At 41.1% G+C, this 16,271-nt stretch overlaps 1 protein-coding gene across 2 annotated transcripts in view; it reads right to left on the reverse strand.

The window, feature by feature from the left end:
• The window catches only part of Oca2 (OCA2 melanosomal transmembrane protein), a 305,312-nt gene that overhangs the window by 254,285 nt on the left and 34,756 nt on the right, over positions 1–16,271 (reverse strand). The window contains exons 3-6 of one of the 2 annotated variants that reach the window (XM_028785690.1): positions 11,043–11,138; positions 7,750–7,938; positions 5,161–5,218; positions 3,933–4,005 (exon numbers count right to left, since the gene is read on the reverse strand). In XM_028785690.1, coding sequence (XP_028641523.1) covers positions 3,933–4,005; positions 5,161–5,218; positions 7,750–7,938; positions 11,043–11,138 — 416 coding nt within the window. The remainder of the gene's footprint in view (positions 1–3,932; positions 4,006–5,160; positions 5,219–7,749; positions 7,939–11,042; positions 11,139–16,271) is intronic. The other variant, XM_028785691.1, reaches the window with a different exon arrangement.

Below are 16,271 nucleotides of genomic sequence, written 5' to 3' on the forward strand. Positions count from 1 at the left end.
ACCTCCTACCTCCTACCTCCTACCTCCTACCTCCTACCTCCTACCTCAGCTTCCCAAGTGCTAAGATCCCAAGATCACAGTCATGCCTCACCAACCTCCTAGACCTACATTGGAGGGAAAGTAATTAAAAATGACAAAGCGGTGTCGGTGAGCATGCTTTCTGTTAGTTCAGAGATGACCCTGGCTAACAGCTATTTATTGAGCTCTGAATCCCTTAGCAGGTAGAACGTAATTCTCCAGGCAGGCTGAATGATCCTGGTTAACAGCTGGCCCAACAATCTCTCTGCTCTGCAAATTCCCCATTTGTCCAAACAGTCTAGAACTTACAGTTTTTGTCCCTGTAAGAATGTTTAGTTGATTTACATGTACCTTGGGGACAGGAACCTAAAAGCAACTTACACATGAAAGCGTATGTAAGAGTGTAAAGTGATGGCTGAAATCTCTATATAAGTTACGGAAGATTTGTGTTCTGCGTGAAGGATCCTTGATTTAGGGGCTACAGTCGACCACTCACTAAAGAGATTTTTTTTTAATCTCTGGGTGCTTGGAGTGATTTTTTTCTTGCTGGGAGTAATTTAACCTGCTATTATTGCCCCTTCCTCAATTCTAGCAGAACTGCGTTCTGTGGAAAGTCTGAGTACAGCCTCTGCAGCACACAAAACCAAGTTGGCACCCACCTCCTCACTTGGTTAAGGCCCAAAAGGCTACAGGCCAGCAGCTTTTGAAAACCTTCACTGTGCATTTAGAGCCTAGTGTCTGGAGACAGGAGCCATGGGACATCTGTGGTGACATTGGATTTGTCCTAAGGAGCCCATATGAAGCCAGAATCAGGCTCCCATGAACAATCCTAAATCCTCCAGCACCCCTGCTCTCTAGCCTGGCTGCCCTAATCTCTCCCATCTCTTTCTGTCTCTTCCTTTATCCCAATGTGCAAGAACCCAGGAAATAAGAAATAGAGCTCCCTGTCATCTGTGTTGCCAAAAAAACTCATGAGCAACTGAGTAGACTTTCCATGAAGAGCTTTGTGTCACATCGTGGTAGGAAGGTAAGAAGGCTTTACCTATTGTCTTAGTGAGAATTTTACTGCTGTGAACAGACACCATGACCAAGGCAACTCTTACAAGGACAACAGTTAATTGGGGCTGACTTACAGGTTCAGAGGTTCAATCCATTATCATCAAGGTGAGAATATGGCAGCATCCAGGCAGGCATGGTGCAGGAGGAGCTGAGAGTTCTACATCTTCATCTGAAGGCTGCTAGCAGAATACTAACTTCCAGGCAGCTAGGTTGAGGGTATTAAAGCCCATCCCCACAGTGACACCTACACCAACAAGGCCACACCTCCAAATAGTGCCACTCCCTGGGCTAAGCATATTCAAACCATGATACCTGATGATGTCTATTCTCCTTCTAAACCACTATGACTATGCAGGATGCCTAAGTGACCAGGGTTTTACTGTTGGTGCTTACAAGATGTCCCAGCACAGCACTAAGTACCATCAATTGCTTTCTGATGCCTCTCCTCCTCTCTCCATTAGCATCATGGAAGACACGACCCAACCACTATGCAGGTCTGCAGGGGATTTTAGCCATCTGCCACAAAGTTACCCAGTGGTAGGGAGCACAGCATTCAAGTCTTGGTAGTGAAGATGAAACCAGTGCTTTGAAAAAAAAAAAAGAAGGGAGGAACAAAAAGCATCAGGAGAAAGTCTTAGGTTTTTTTTTTTTTACCCAAGAAAGTGAGATGGAGGGAAATCTATCAAAATCCTAGTTCCACAGTGTTCTCACAGGGAAGTGCTTCTCCAACTGAAATTCAGTCATCCCTTCCTATAATGAAGAAAATACAAGAAAGTGAGCAAAGGCTTAGTCAGATGGCACAGCAACCCTGGAGTGAATGTCTCGAAACCTGAGCGAGACACCTTCACAAGGACTTGAAAAATAAGCTATACAAATGACAGATAGAAAAATGACCAAATTTTCTAAAGTGTATATATAATACATATGGAAATTTAGCTCTTTAAGTGCATTAGCTTCTTCGTTATTTAAGAGAGAATTTTTAGAGAATTTTAAAAACCTCATTTGGAATATCATTTTTAAATGCCTGGGAATAAATCTAACCAAGGAGGTAAGAGACTTTGCCGTGAAAACTTTAAGGTGTTAAAAGAAAGAAAGACATTAAAGATGATCCTAGGAGATGGAAAGGCCACTGTCGCTCATTGACTAGCAAAATTAATGTGAAAAAATGGGTGTATTGCTAAAAGCAATCTGCAGAGTCGTGCATTCCCCATCAAAAACTTAGTGACACTCTTTATAGAACTAGTGAAATAAGTATGAAACACAAAACATCCTGAGGGACTAAAATCACACTAAACTATACTACAGAGCCATAGTAACAAAAAAATATATGCCACTGGTACACACACACACACACACACACACACACACACACACACACACAAGATGTAAGGATCCTGCCCCTGAAATGAGCCTGGGTACCATTCTTTTAGGCTCTGGTGAATCTCAGCAACAAGGTTTTTCCCATTTACTGGTCAATGCTTTCTGTATCTTTATGATGGCTATGTTAACCTGTTGGTAAGTTTACTAAGTATAATGTATTGTCAACCCTTCATAGCCATAGCAGCAAGGCCTATGAGGCTGGACTCCTCAGGAACCAATTCTAAAGAGTCTTCCCTCCTATGAGGGAACAGTGGCTGACTGTCATACCATTTCCTCCCAAGCAGGTGAAACTACTGTCCATTTCTCAGGAAACTAAGGGAACACCTCCTGAACATAATCTCAAATTTGATGAAGATACAATATTGTATCTTACTTTCACCGTTTCTCAAAATCTTCCCCCAAAGCACCAATATATAACTCACTGCCTGTCTCTAGATTCCACTTATCCCACGTTTTATACCCAGTCCTTGGAATTGTGCCCCCTCTTGTCTTTCCCTTTCCTTTTCCCTTTCCCTTTCCCTTTCCCTTTCTCTTTCTTTTCCTCTTTCTCTTTCTCTTTCTTTGCAAACTTCTCTCAGGAGTGTGAAGTTAACTAACTATGCAGGTTCCCCATAGTAAGGAGCCCCTATTCCAAGGCTCTACTCAACATGCTTTGCATTGCATGGTCCTGGGAATGATTGGAGCAAATTGGGGATGAAGAAAAGACTGACACATATACAGAAAAGCTGGGATCAGGTGGGCTATGCTTGCTCTAACAGAGGTCACCAATTATACAACACGGAACTCAACACACTTACTGTATGTGGCACAAGGGGAAGGAGTTAGCTAGTCTCAGTAGGAGGTCTCTGTAGGGGAACAGTCTCAGATTGCAGACAAAGCTGCAGTTGTTAGTTTTGCACACACTGTCAATATCTGTATGCAATCCCCATGATCTGAAGCATTAGAGTCCTTGACATGGCCATACTCAAGTCAGACACTACACATTAATTCCAGGCTTCCAACATTCCCTGAACCAGCTGACTAGGTTTACATCAACCCTCCGAATAATGCAGAAGTGAGGACATGGTCTGTCTCTACCCTTAAAAGCTCCATGGAACTCAGTATCCAACTATCCTATATGATGGCTTTCAACAGAAGACTCCAAGGCACGAGAAAATGAAGGCACAAAACCAGCAGCTGAACAGAAGATACGGTAAATAGTAAGAACCACAACTTGAAGGCATGTCGATAGAAGTTATCTGTATTGAAATGCTAGAAGAAAGGGAAGACAGGAACAGAACATATGACACTAGATCTTTGAGAAGCCTGGACTTCCTGCCCATCAGGTACATCCTGAAGAAACAGTACATGTAGAAGGAATATTGACTCTGACAGTCTGTGCTTGGGCCTCTTTAACAGGTATAATCATTTCTGAGTGGCTTTGCCTTGCAAATTTCAGCCAGGGGTAACTGCTATTCCATGCATACTTTGGATACAGTAGTTTTCCAATGGTGACACAGCCAACAGGTGCCAGAACTTTCCTTCATCCGGATACAGGCTGAATAAAATCTGTAACCATTAAAAATATTAAATTATATATTTATAATATAAAGATTATAGGATTTATATAATTTTGACTACTGTTAAAAACAGAGGTGTGGTTTATGCATCCACATTTCACCAGCTTGCCCTAAAGGCATTAGGATATAAAAATATTCTTATTCATTGACCTATCTTAGCTACAGTGAACCTTGATTATTGATGTTTTCCAATTTTAAGGATTCATATTTCTAAAGTATGTTTCGACAGCTCCTAAATACCCAGCCACAAATTAAACTGTCAAAGTGTGTACATGTGATTTTCCTATTTAGGAGAACAGAGGAATGGACTTCAGTAACCATTGTAACATGTTTGTGGAAATTGCAAAGAACATTATTAATTAAAATGAAAGTGATTAAAGAAATTAATGAGAAGAGGCCATACTATGGAAGCTCAAAGCAGTTTCTCAAATTCTTTCAGATGTGCCTACAAGTTAAAAAAAAAAAGTTCATTTCCCAAATTAGAACTAAACTAAACAACTAAACTAAACTAAAGCTTAAAGATTGAGCCTCAAGTTGTCTTTTGGGCCCAAGGAAAAACTGATAAACTCTGACACCCTCCTTAGACATAACAGGAACCCTTCAATGTCTTCTTGGCAAAAACTTCAGTACCACTCAATTGTGTGAGTAGACGTCCAGGGAACATTGGTACCCAAAACGTAATTAAACTGTGAGGTTTCCAGAGTTCAGGATGTTTGTTTCCATTTGATGAGCAAGAGCGCCTGATTTTGGACCCTCCCACACAGATCTTCGGAGCTGAGTGTACTCATTCAGACAGAAGTAATGAGATGAGTCTTTTTTTTTTTTTTTTTTTTTTTTTTTTTTTTTTTTTTTGCAGACTACATGTTACAGAGAGATCCACAGACTCCTGCCTACACACAAAAGCCCAACCAGTGGCTTCCACTCAGGGTGGGCTTCCATCAGCACCTGTCAGCCTGCCATGTCCATGCACACTCAGTGTCTTCTTCAAAGAAGTCAGAATCCCAGCCAATCAGTGCTAACACGAGGTCCCAGATCTCAGGCCCCTCTGCCATCCGTCCCAAAGCACACAGGGCTGTGTCCACCCAGGAAGGCCCCCAGGACCCACACTGGTCTGATAGTAGTTCTGGATGACATTGGTACTCACAGAGCACAGCACCACAAAAACAAACAAGCCTGTGATCTTCATCCACCGCACACAGCACCTGCAAGAGTAAAGGGAGGTCCTGAGTCCCACAGAGCACCAGCCTCTGGGATATGCAGGAAGCAAGAGAGCCTATGATGGGACAGCTTCTGATTGCTTTGTTCGCTTATTCAGTTCCTTATGTGTTAGAAAGACATTCTGGAAATTTGACAACAGTAAGCTTTTACTTTGTAGTCTCTTAGACTTAATGATTTGATAAATAATCCTTCACACTTCCAAATTCCGTCCTGATGGCTCCTACTTAAGTTGGGACTCTAGTGGCTTTTGTTTTTAAAGTATAAAGTATAGTTGAGATACCCTAAGTGTCACTTTTTTAAAACATAACTGATGTACAGAGAAGCTGACAATTCAGAATAAAACATCTCTTGCTCTTTGCTCTCCATGCCTAGTACCATCTAGGCTTGTTGTTAGCAACCCCACAGGTACTTTCAGGGTACCAGCACATGCTTGCAGAAAGCTGATGCCCATTCAGAAGACTAGACATGCCTCTAAAGTTGCTTTCGATTGGAGATAGGCCTTTCAGAGAAACTTATGAAAAAGCAGGTACACTCACAATGGCATATTAGTTGAGCAAAAACAAACTTAAAAACCATTTTATTATAGTCTCTGCCCAGAGGAGTTCCTTGTCCACCAGGGTTTAAGCTGGTGATGCTAAGGAAACAAGACATTGAAGTTGTAGCAGAACAAGACAATCCAGAGGTTCCTCCAGCTTGTACTCTTGCTGAGGTCATTTAACGAGAATCTGATCTCCTTGATGGAGAATCCATGGACTATTACTCAGAGCTATTCTAGGGACCTAAGGTCAGGACATCCTAGCTAACTTATCTTAGCCAGATGATGCAGAACCCTCTGCAGATACAGCTTATCTTAGTTCTTTCAAACTGCTTGCTTACTCCCAAGTCCTGTCCTCTGTGCTGAAGCTGCTAAACAAGATACCAGGACTTGGTTTCCACCTTCAAAAATCTTGTGATCTGGATACTCAGGGCTATATGTGGGTTCCTCAGTACTTGCTTGATTCCAACTGGCTAGAATAAAGACTTGCAGTTAGCTATAAAGTATGTTTAAGTGGTCATCTCTGATGGGCTCCCTGTATCAAAGTGCCTGCCATGCTGAAGAATCTCCAGCCCAGAGACATTTGTAAGATGAGTGTTACTTGGTGAAAGTACTACTGTTCCCTTGACGAAGCCCCTTGTTGGGTTTACTTGATACACTGCTTTGAAAATCACCCACAGTGTCTTCCTTATTTGTTACCAAGTAATAAGCCACTCTTTACTCTCTCCTGGTTGTGTTTATCCCCAAGACTGAGCCTATTGCATTCAGCTGCTCTGTTATACAGAGTTATACATACAGTTAGTGAATGGGTTCAACCCTCTCCTCCAATGACTCTGTAGCTAGATCTCCAAACATAATTTCATGGTTTGTAAAGTTTCAGAGCAGATCTGTGAGGCAACGATATATTATCTAAGAGAAGAGCTGAGAGCCGTCATGATGAAGAAGCTGCCGATGGTTGGGAAGCAGGTTAAAAGAGACAGTTCATAGGCAAGATGAAAGGATCCCAGCTACTATTCCTCCGCACAACTGTCACAAGTGTTCAGAAACCAATAGGGTGACTTGGCAATGACTTGGCATTGGACCTCTATGAGCAGAGATAAATATACATGAGGCCTAAAAATGAGTCCACCAACCTTTCCAGTATCTTCAGAAAAGACCAATCAGCAAACACAGTGACACAACATCACCAACACTGGTAGTTTCAACGCATCTTGGCCATACACATTATCTTTGAGTGAGCCCACAGAAGGCAATGGAGTGAAGGGATGTCATGTCACAGGAGGTAACTGCACAGCCATACACAGCCCTGTCATAGTCACCCAGATGCTTCAAATCTTAAATGGGGACTACTGACTTTAGTTCCCAAGCCTTGGTCTTTCCCTGGAGATGAGATTTTAAACACTTTTACCTAAGGAGAACTTTCTCCGAATAAGCATATGTGAAGAAGGAAGTGAAGCAGATGAACTGTGTAAAATAAGGACACTCTGCAGGCCACTCCGGAGGCCAGAAAATCCTCTTAGCCCTCCCACACGCATCCCTCCATCCATGCCCTAGAAGCCTAAGGCTCCCACTTTTTTACCACACAGGAGGACACTGAATCCTACAAGACAGTAAATTTGAAAACACCACAGGGATCTCTAAACCCAATTATTCTATTTTTCAAGAAGATGCAGGCCAGCCTCATAAGCAGGAAGGGATGAATAGGAAATGTAGCTCACTTGGGTATTTCATCAGGCTTCCTTGTGACTTATTTGATCAGTACCCTGCTGATTTTGCAGGGCTGACCTATGTGTCTCCCATGGCCTAAGGAAAGAACAAATAATACTGGAAAAAAATGTATCCTGGCTAAACAGGATGAGTTTATCCTCCTTTAAACCTTAGGCTTTTGGAAGGGTGAAGTATGGGCAAGCCTTAGGGCAAACAGAAAGCTACATGCAGCCACTTATCTGCTGCCAGAGCTGTCTCTCCACATCCACCTACCCAAGCTTGGAGACTTGGGTTCGAAGATTGACACTGCCTGCATTATCCCCTTTCTCTGAGGAGGCCAAAGCAGACAAATCTGCAACCTCTTTACCCAGCATGCATTTTTGCTCCCAATCAGTAAGGCCATTTTCCCAAGAATCTTCAGTAGCTATGAATTCTGGATGATGAACAGGTATGAACTGTGTCCTAGGAAGAAAAAAAAAACTGTGTTTAATATTTCCTGAAATGGTATCTCCCTCAAAAACAATGTCGATCTTTCACAAAGATTGTCAGTATTACCTAAGACAAATCCCTGAGCATGTCTACAAGGTAGGTTCCCAATCTGGTTAATTAATCTGGGAAGGACCACCCAAATATGGGTAGCACCCGTCAATGGACTGCGATCCCCAACAAAATAAAAAGGAGAAAGCTGGCTGACCAATGACTTTCATCTCTCTGCTTTTTTGACTGCAGGTGCAATGTGACCAGCCACCTGACACTCCTGTTGCCATAACTTTACCACCATGATAAACTGCACTGTAAGTCAAAATGGGCCCTTGCTTCCTTAGCTGTTTTGTCGAGCATTTGGTCACAGCAATGTGACAGGACCATAGACATCATGGCATTGTCTCATACTTTGGGCAATGTGTCTTTCTTGAAGACATTTAACTCAAATTTTGTGGGACTATTCAGTTTCATAATGAATGATAGCCTTGTTGGAAAGAGGACTTAGGATTTATCTGATGTTCTAGCCCAGCTGCTTCTGTCTCAGACCAGTCCATGCTCCTTCCTTGATGTCCTTCTCTTTGATGTTCGTGAGCCCTCACACTCTAGCTAGACCTACTCCATGTGATGATGATCTTAATATTAATCATAGCTGAGATCTAGTGTCACATGTTCATTTAAACAGGCAACATGATTCTCAACACTTATCACAGTTTAAAGACTTTTTCACATAAAAAGGTTTATCTTATTCTTAAGGAAAAACCTACAGATAGCAACTAAGTTGGTTTAACCACCATGTAATGGCCAAGATAAGTGATTTTGTAAATAGTTATCTTTTAAATTGGAAAATGCCCATGTTTGAAAAATACTATCACCTTCTTCTTATTTGTTGGAGAAACCCACAACTGCAGCAAAACTGGAGCTAAGAAACTGCTTTCTTGGAGAAGCATGTTGCTGTCTGCACTGTGTACAGCAGTGCTGCACGTTGGAGCCTTCTGAGGAGTAGAAGTGGATTCTACCCATCTGCTCCAGAGACTTGAATTGTGCCAACACAACTGGAGAGCTGAAGCTGAAACATCACATGTGGCGAGTGACTGCCATGTTAGTTCTGGTATGGATGCACTTTCCAACCCAGTGTCATTGTCCTGAGTTCTCTGAAATGACACTTGGTCCTACTGTAAAAATACAAAGCAATGGTTGTTTTCATGACAAACTACTATTCAAGTTAAATTGTAACAAAGGAAAGGTGGTAAAAAAAATAGACAAAAGATTCTCCAACCACCAATATCTTTTTTTTAATTTTTATTTTTATGTATACATTATTGAGCTTCCATGTATGTATACTATGAATTTTGACAATGTCTGTTGCTTATTTCTTCTGAATTCTCCTGGAACTCTCCACACCCCCTCTGCTGACTTTATATCACCTTTTTCCCCCTTTATGGCCCACTGATTTCAATTAGTGCTCCTTGTGTGTGTGGAGGCATGTAGGGTCATCCACAAGAGCATGACAATCTATGAGAGGCCATACCCCTTAAGAAAACTGGCTCTTCCTCCTCCAGCAGCCAATAGTTCTCAGCTAAACGTATAACTTCATGACCCTCCCTTTGAATAGAGTGGCTTGATCTTGTGTAGCCCTTCTACAGGCAGCCCGAACTGTTCTGAGTTCGTTCAATGGTCCTGTAATGTCAAGAAGACATTAAAATCCTCTGATTCTTTATAGCCCCTTTTCTATAATGTCCCCTGAATGTTGGGAGGAGAGGGAATATAGATGTCTCATTTGTGAACACTTTATATAGAGACTTGTTCTCTGAACTTTAGCTTTCCTTGACAGAATAGTCATTACAGTAGTTATCAGGGCTCCCAACTAGGTGAGATTGATGTCTTCTTTTCTCTTCTAGCAGTGTGTATAGCACCCTATAGCACTGTGAAAGCTAAGCCAGTAGAGACAATGCTCCCAATCATTACCAGCTTGGTTTCTCTTTGTTTTGTGGATGGCCACACATTCAAGAGTATATGTGTAGCAGAAAATAGACTCAAGAGGTTATTGTTTTTGTTTTTGAAATGAAAGCACAAAATTGAGAAGACATGGGAGGGAGGGTGAATCTGGTGAATATCATGAGAAAGAAAGGTGAATATGATCAAAATATATTGTATGAAATCTTCAATAAATTAATTTTTACAATAAGTCTTAAAGAATCTTTTGGGGTGGGGTGAAAGCTCATAAGTATTTAGGAGACAGTTAGATGTTGTGTCCATTTTTAGCAAAATTAAAGGAGTAGGGTATGCATGACTACCCCAACAACAGGGTCTTGGCCAAGTTTATGGTACTAGGTATGAATGAGTTCCCTCCTGTAAAGAAGGCCTTAAATTTAATCATAGAGCTACTGTTAGCCCATGGCATTTGTGTCATAATTGCATAAATGACACATAATTGTGTCATAATTGGAGCTCACAGGGTTTATTGTCAGGTAAGCCCACAACCAATGCCTTAATTCACTTCATGCAGAAGAAGAAAGGGAGAATATAATATAAGCAAAGTTGCCTTAAGTTTTTGGCTTCTAGCATGCTCTGGTCCCCAACATGAGCCAAGCTAACACCCAACCCATGTCTCTCCGCAAGACAAATGCTTGTACATTGCTGCTTTGTGGTGAATTGCACATTGGAAATGTGTCAGCTCTTACCAATTGATTAAGTAACTCAAGAGAAATAAATGTGTGGATGTTTGTTTTCAGCTATTTCTCAGAGAGGAATAAGAGAATTAAGTTATATTCCAGTGTATAAAGGTTAATCCTCTGGGTCAATGAGATAGGCTGTCAGAATTGTATATATGCATGGGTGCACACATGTATGAGGTCATCATTCCAGGGTTATGCCCAAAGCATATTTACAAGCCACAGGATACATTCCCTAATCATGAATATCTACTGTAATAGACTCCCAAGGATCTGGCAGAGATCAAACATGCCAAACAAAAATTCCTATCTCAGGAAGAATTTGCTATCATTTGTGAAACAAACAATACTCAATACCACAGATATTTTCCAGGAAGTTATTAATTTAATTTAAAAGGAAAAAAAACTCACCTTTTCTTTTGTGAGGAATTCCAGAGCAGAGGAGTATCTTCCTTAAAAGAAAGGTCTTTCAAGCTGGAGCTGAACTCAGACAAAGGTGAATGAGTCCTAGGAAAGACAGGGAAGGAACCAGAATCACCGAGGTGGACTGATGCTTGCAGGAATGGACTGCTTGGTTCAGACATAATTGAGATCGAAATGGCCAGAGTTCTCTCTGAACGATAAAAGCTGGAACTTAGGAGAGACAACTATAGAAAGCTCTCTTTTCCAGCTTAAAGAAGATCAAAAGTACAAAGCAGTTTCCTGGATGAAAGGCTATCTGTTATAGACTGAAGCTTTGGGGCTCACTTTAGCAGATAACTCAGTGGCCACCTTAGTATTTCCATGCAGCACTTTGCATCAGTAAGAACCATTAAGGTCTGATGGGTCTTTTTATACGTAGAAAATTCTGTCTCCTGAGATCAGGATATGTCTTGGGACATGTCCGCATAGCTCCCATTAGAAGAACAGGCATCAGAAGTCAGGGCAAACAGGTCAGAGTGAGATGGCAAGAAAACTGCTGTCAGGGAACATAACATATTAGTCACAACTGAAACTAACAAAAATTTGCCTTGGATAGGATGCCCTTTTGCTATGTTAGCCGGTCCAGTGGAGGAAAGGCCACCATAAAAGCATCACTCAAACCAGACACTGCAAAATGTAACAGCGTGTACACATAAGGTGAAAGAATTTTCATCAGAGGTTAAGGAAGCCATTTGCCTACTTAACTACCTTATACACCAGTGTATTACCTCTCTGGCGGAGCCCATAACATACAGAAGTGCTATGGCCACCATGAACCATTTACCCAGAGGAATAACAGCAATTCTTTCAGATTGTAAATGAGCAAATGACAACAAAGAAGGAATTTAAGAAAAACAACTCCATTTGCTTTCTCTCATGGGTTTACCTGACACGTAGACAATGAGGCTTTCTCATCTTATGGATAAGTGAAAATCAAGCTCTCATCTGTGTCTAACAGTAAGTACCATATCTCGAGAATTAGAAGAGAGGTCTACCTAGAACAAGTGTGTGGCTTCTGAGCATGCTCTGTACCATTTCCTATACAGAACAGAGGTGCCCAAGAACCCTGTTAGAAGGAGCTGTTAAAAACAAGGGAACATGTCAGGATAGAAATATTGGATAGGGTTCTTGGCTTAGGCACACCAAAAGGGGAAGGAAAGATGGTTCAGTGGTTAAGAACAATGACTGCTCTTCCAGAGGACCCAGGTTACTTTCCCAACACCTACATGGCAGCTCATAACCACCTGCAACTCCAGTCTTAGGAAATCCAATGTCTTCTTCTGACCTTGGAGGGTACAAGGGATGCATGTGGTTCACAGACACATATGCTGACAAAACACCAATACGCATAAAAGTAAATACATGTTTTAAAATAAGGAAAAGTATGAAAAGAATTTTGCCTGGGACATTTAATAGTTAGCATGCTTTCACAGTTCAAACTGACTTGAACCGTTGGATGAGCTGGGCTCCCCCATCTCCCATAACTGACTCAGGTCTTCTGGTGCATTTACACAAGTGTCCCAGTGTGGCACTTAGTATCAAGCTGTTCTCTGTCCTAGCCTGAGTGTTTACATAGTACTTCTGGGAAAGCTCACTGTTGCAAGCACCTTGTTCATAATAATTTAACTACTCTGTGCTTCTATTTTCTCAACCATGTGAAGAGAAACACACACAAGTACACATACACACAGACATATATACATATACACACACGTGCATACACTTACATGCATACACACATTTTTGTTTTTCTCAGAAGTCATGAGATATACGTGAAAGGTACACATGCCTGTACTCATTTTGAGTGACTTGCAGACACAAAAGATGATAACAAATTAAACAATTGTACATAATTTTAGGATTCAGAGATCCTTAAAACTTCTTTTTAGTCATTTTTAAAAATAGAATAGCCTAGAATGTGTAAGTTTGTAGTATTATTACCTTTCCTACATCTTTATTTAATTTTTGAAATTGTACATATTTGTACAATTTCTGAGGATATCCATTCACGCTGCCTCCCTCCAGCTTCCTCTACATCAGTGGGTCCCAACCTAATGCTGTGACCTTTTTAATACAGTTCTTCCTAATGTGGTGACTGGCAACCATAACAGTATTTTCCTTGCTACTTCATAGCTGTGATTTTATTACTGTTAGGAAACATAATATAAATATTTTTGGAGATAGAGATTTGGCAAAGGGGTCATGACCCACAGGTTGAGATTGTCTGCTCTAGAGCTTTCCACTCCCTCTTTTTTCTACCTTCATGACTTCTTTTGGTTCTGTTATTCATAAACTCTTGCATTCAATGATTGCTATTTTTATTTCTATGAGTGTAGGGACATCTATTCTCTCAGCAACCATCAAGCGCCAATTAGCCAAGAGTGAGTCCTCAGGGGCCCTTCCATCATCCATGCTGGAATTTCCACTGTCTTGATACTGCACAGGTCTAATGCTGAGGACCAGGACCACTGAGATGATCTGTACAACACCCATGCCATGTCCAGAAATCAGCTTTTCACTGCTCTCCTCCCCATCCAATCTGCTCTTTTATTACCCAGTCTTCTGCAGATGTTCTCTGAGCCACAGATGAGAGGAAGTTCATATAAATAGTTCAACCACACTTAAACACTCACAGCTCCTTATACTTTGACCAGTTATGATTCTCTGCACAAATCACTACCCGCTGTAAAAAGAAGCTCTGACCAAAGTTGAGAGCAACACAGATCTAAGGGTATGAATATAAGTATTTAGCAGGCATTTTACAAGTTATAACAACAATGAGTACTCCTCCTGTCCAGGGCCTCTGCTCTCCCAGTCACGAACTTTTGAGCAGGTTTAGTACAAGACACACAATCTTTCCTGTAGAGGAGGCCTCAGCTCTAACTGGAAAGCAGTTGATTACTCCTATAATAAACAAGCCACTATTGCAACATTGGACAGTTTTCAAGGAAGGTCAGTATTGTAACATGTAAGGTCTAGAGCCAGTTGAAACCCTAGATGTCTTTTCTGCCCCAGCAGTTCTGTTTAGCACCTTTTGTCATTGTGTAAGCCAGAAAGCATGGAAATGGTTTCCTGTTCAACCATGGTTGATTTTTCTGTGACCTGCATCCAAAAAACATGGTGTCTTCAACAATAGAGTTTTATCAACCAGTTCTGGTGGGCAACCCAGAACAATGTCAGTAGCCTGTATTATTTTGTTTGCCTCCGAGGGCCACCCTGGCCAATAACTCAAAGGGAGGTATCTACCCTCTGACTAACACTGACCCTGAGATTTTCACTTAATAACCCATACTTCTGACCACAGTATTATTACCTACTAATGTAAGGTACTTCTGTCGAAAGTAAAGTCTTAAATATTAGTATATGTATTAGTTTATATGTTATTATAAATAGTACCTTTATTAGTTTATAAACTAGTAGATTTCTTTAAACACTTCTTCATACATCTTTACTTTTAACTAATCCACCCTCCACCCTCTTCCCTCGCCTATCCCTCTACCCCCAACCCCACTTAAATTACTAGGAATATTTTTTTACAAGGAATATTTTTCCCTTAGGAAAGTAAGATATTCAAAAGCAGCCATGCATAACAGAAAATTAAAAATGCCATATATACAATCAAGAAAAATTCACACTTAGTAAGCATGTGAAAGGGTCAGAGACTCCTATCTCAAACTGACCTTCAAACTCAAGTGTACCCAGCTAATCGGTAAAAAGGTGCCTCATGATGTAGATCTACAAACATGCCTGGAGCTGTGGCTCCGTTGGTAAAGTGCATGCCTTGTACACATGGAGATCTGGGTTCAATCCCCAGTCCAGTATAAATGAATTGTGGCGGTAATCCCCTATAATCCCAACACTGGGGAGGTATAGACAGCGAGAATCATAAATTCCAGGCCAATCATGTCTATACACCTTCTAGGTGAACCTTATGTTCATAAGACCCTATTTTAAAAAAAAATAGACAAAAATCTAAGGGCAACAAGTAAAATGAAAAATGAATAAAATTTAGAATATCAACAAAAAGAAATTTTCAAAAAAGATAGAAATTTTCAAATAGAACCGAACAAAAATATAAATTACTTGAAAACTTCACTATATCTGTGTGTCTGTGTGTCTGTATGTGTGTGTGTGTGTGTGTGTGTGTGTGTGTGCGCGCGCGCGCGCGCGCGTATGCGCGGGCCTGTACTCATGTACATGCATGCTCCCTGAGTGTACGTGGAGGCCAGAGACTGATGATGTTGGAACATCGTCTTTAGTTACTTCTTCATCTTACTATTTGAGACAAAGTTTCTCATCAAACACGGAACTCATCATTTAGCTAGGTTCCCTTGTCAGCCAGTGAGTTCATAGAATCTGCCCACCCCTGCCCTTCTAGTGCCAGGTTAGGGCACAAGCCACCAGCTCTGACTCATATGTAGGTGTTGCAGATCCAGCCTCAGGTCATTATGTTTGTGGAGTGAGCACTTTACCCAATAACCATCTCCCCAGCCTCCCAAAAAAAACCCTTAGCATCTGACTTAACAAGCAGAAGAAATGAGAAAACTTTAACACGAAACAAAGTATCAAATATGGGAGAATAACAGAAAAAAAAAATGATACCTGAAGAGAGATTTGACATCTGTGGAACTGAATTCACTAACTATATATTTGGAAGTTTCACAGAAGAGAGAGAAAAGCAGCAAAAAAAAAAATATTTGAAGAAATGCTGGCTAAAAATTTCCTAAGTTTGCTAAAAGAAATAAATGTGGAAGTGCAAGAATCTCAACGAACTGCAAACAGGGTAAACACAAGAACTCAGAAAACTTGTCATGTTAGCTTGGTGAAAGACAAAGCAGGACCCTTGAAAACAGGAAAAAAGAAGTGATCCATCATTTCTCAGAGATCATCAGTGAGACTCTGAGCAGAAATCCGGGGGGAAAAAAAAAGCAGAGGTATGTATTTAAAGTGTTGAGCAAACACCACTGTTGACTAAAACTCTAGGTCCACTAAATCTAACCTTCAAAACTGAGAAAGAAATTAAGGCATTACCAATTTCTTTGCTTTGTTGTATTTGAGACAGTCTCACTACTGGGTCTGGATGGTCTGGAACTGGCTATGTTTGGCTGTTCCCAAACTCAGAGATCCACTTTCCGCCTCCGCCTCCGCCTCCGCCTCCGCCTCCGCCTCCGCCTCCGC

The sequence above is a fragment of the Grammomys surdaster genome, unplaced genomic scaffold, assembly GCF_004785775.1.
Source record: "Grammomys surdaster isolate TR1022 unplaced genomic scaffold, NIH_TR_1.0 125319, whole genome shotgun sequence".
Classification (NCBI taxonomy): domain Eukaryota; kingdom Metazoa; phylum Chordata; class Mammalia; order Rodentia; family Muridae; genus Grammomys; species Grammomys surdaster.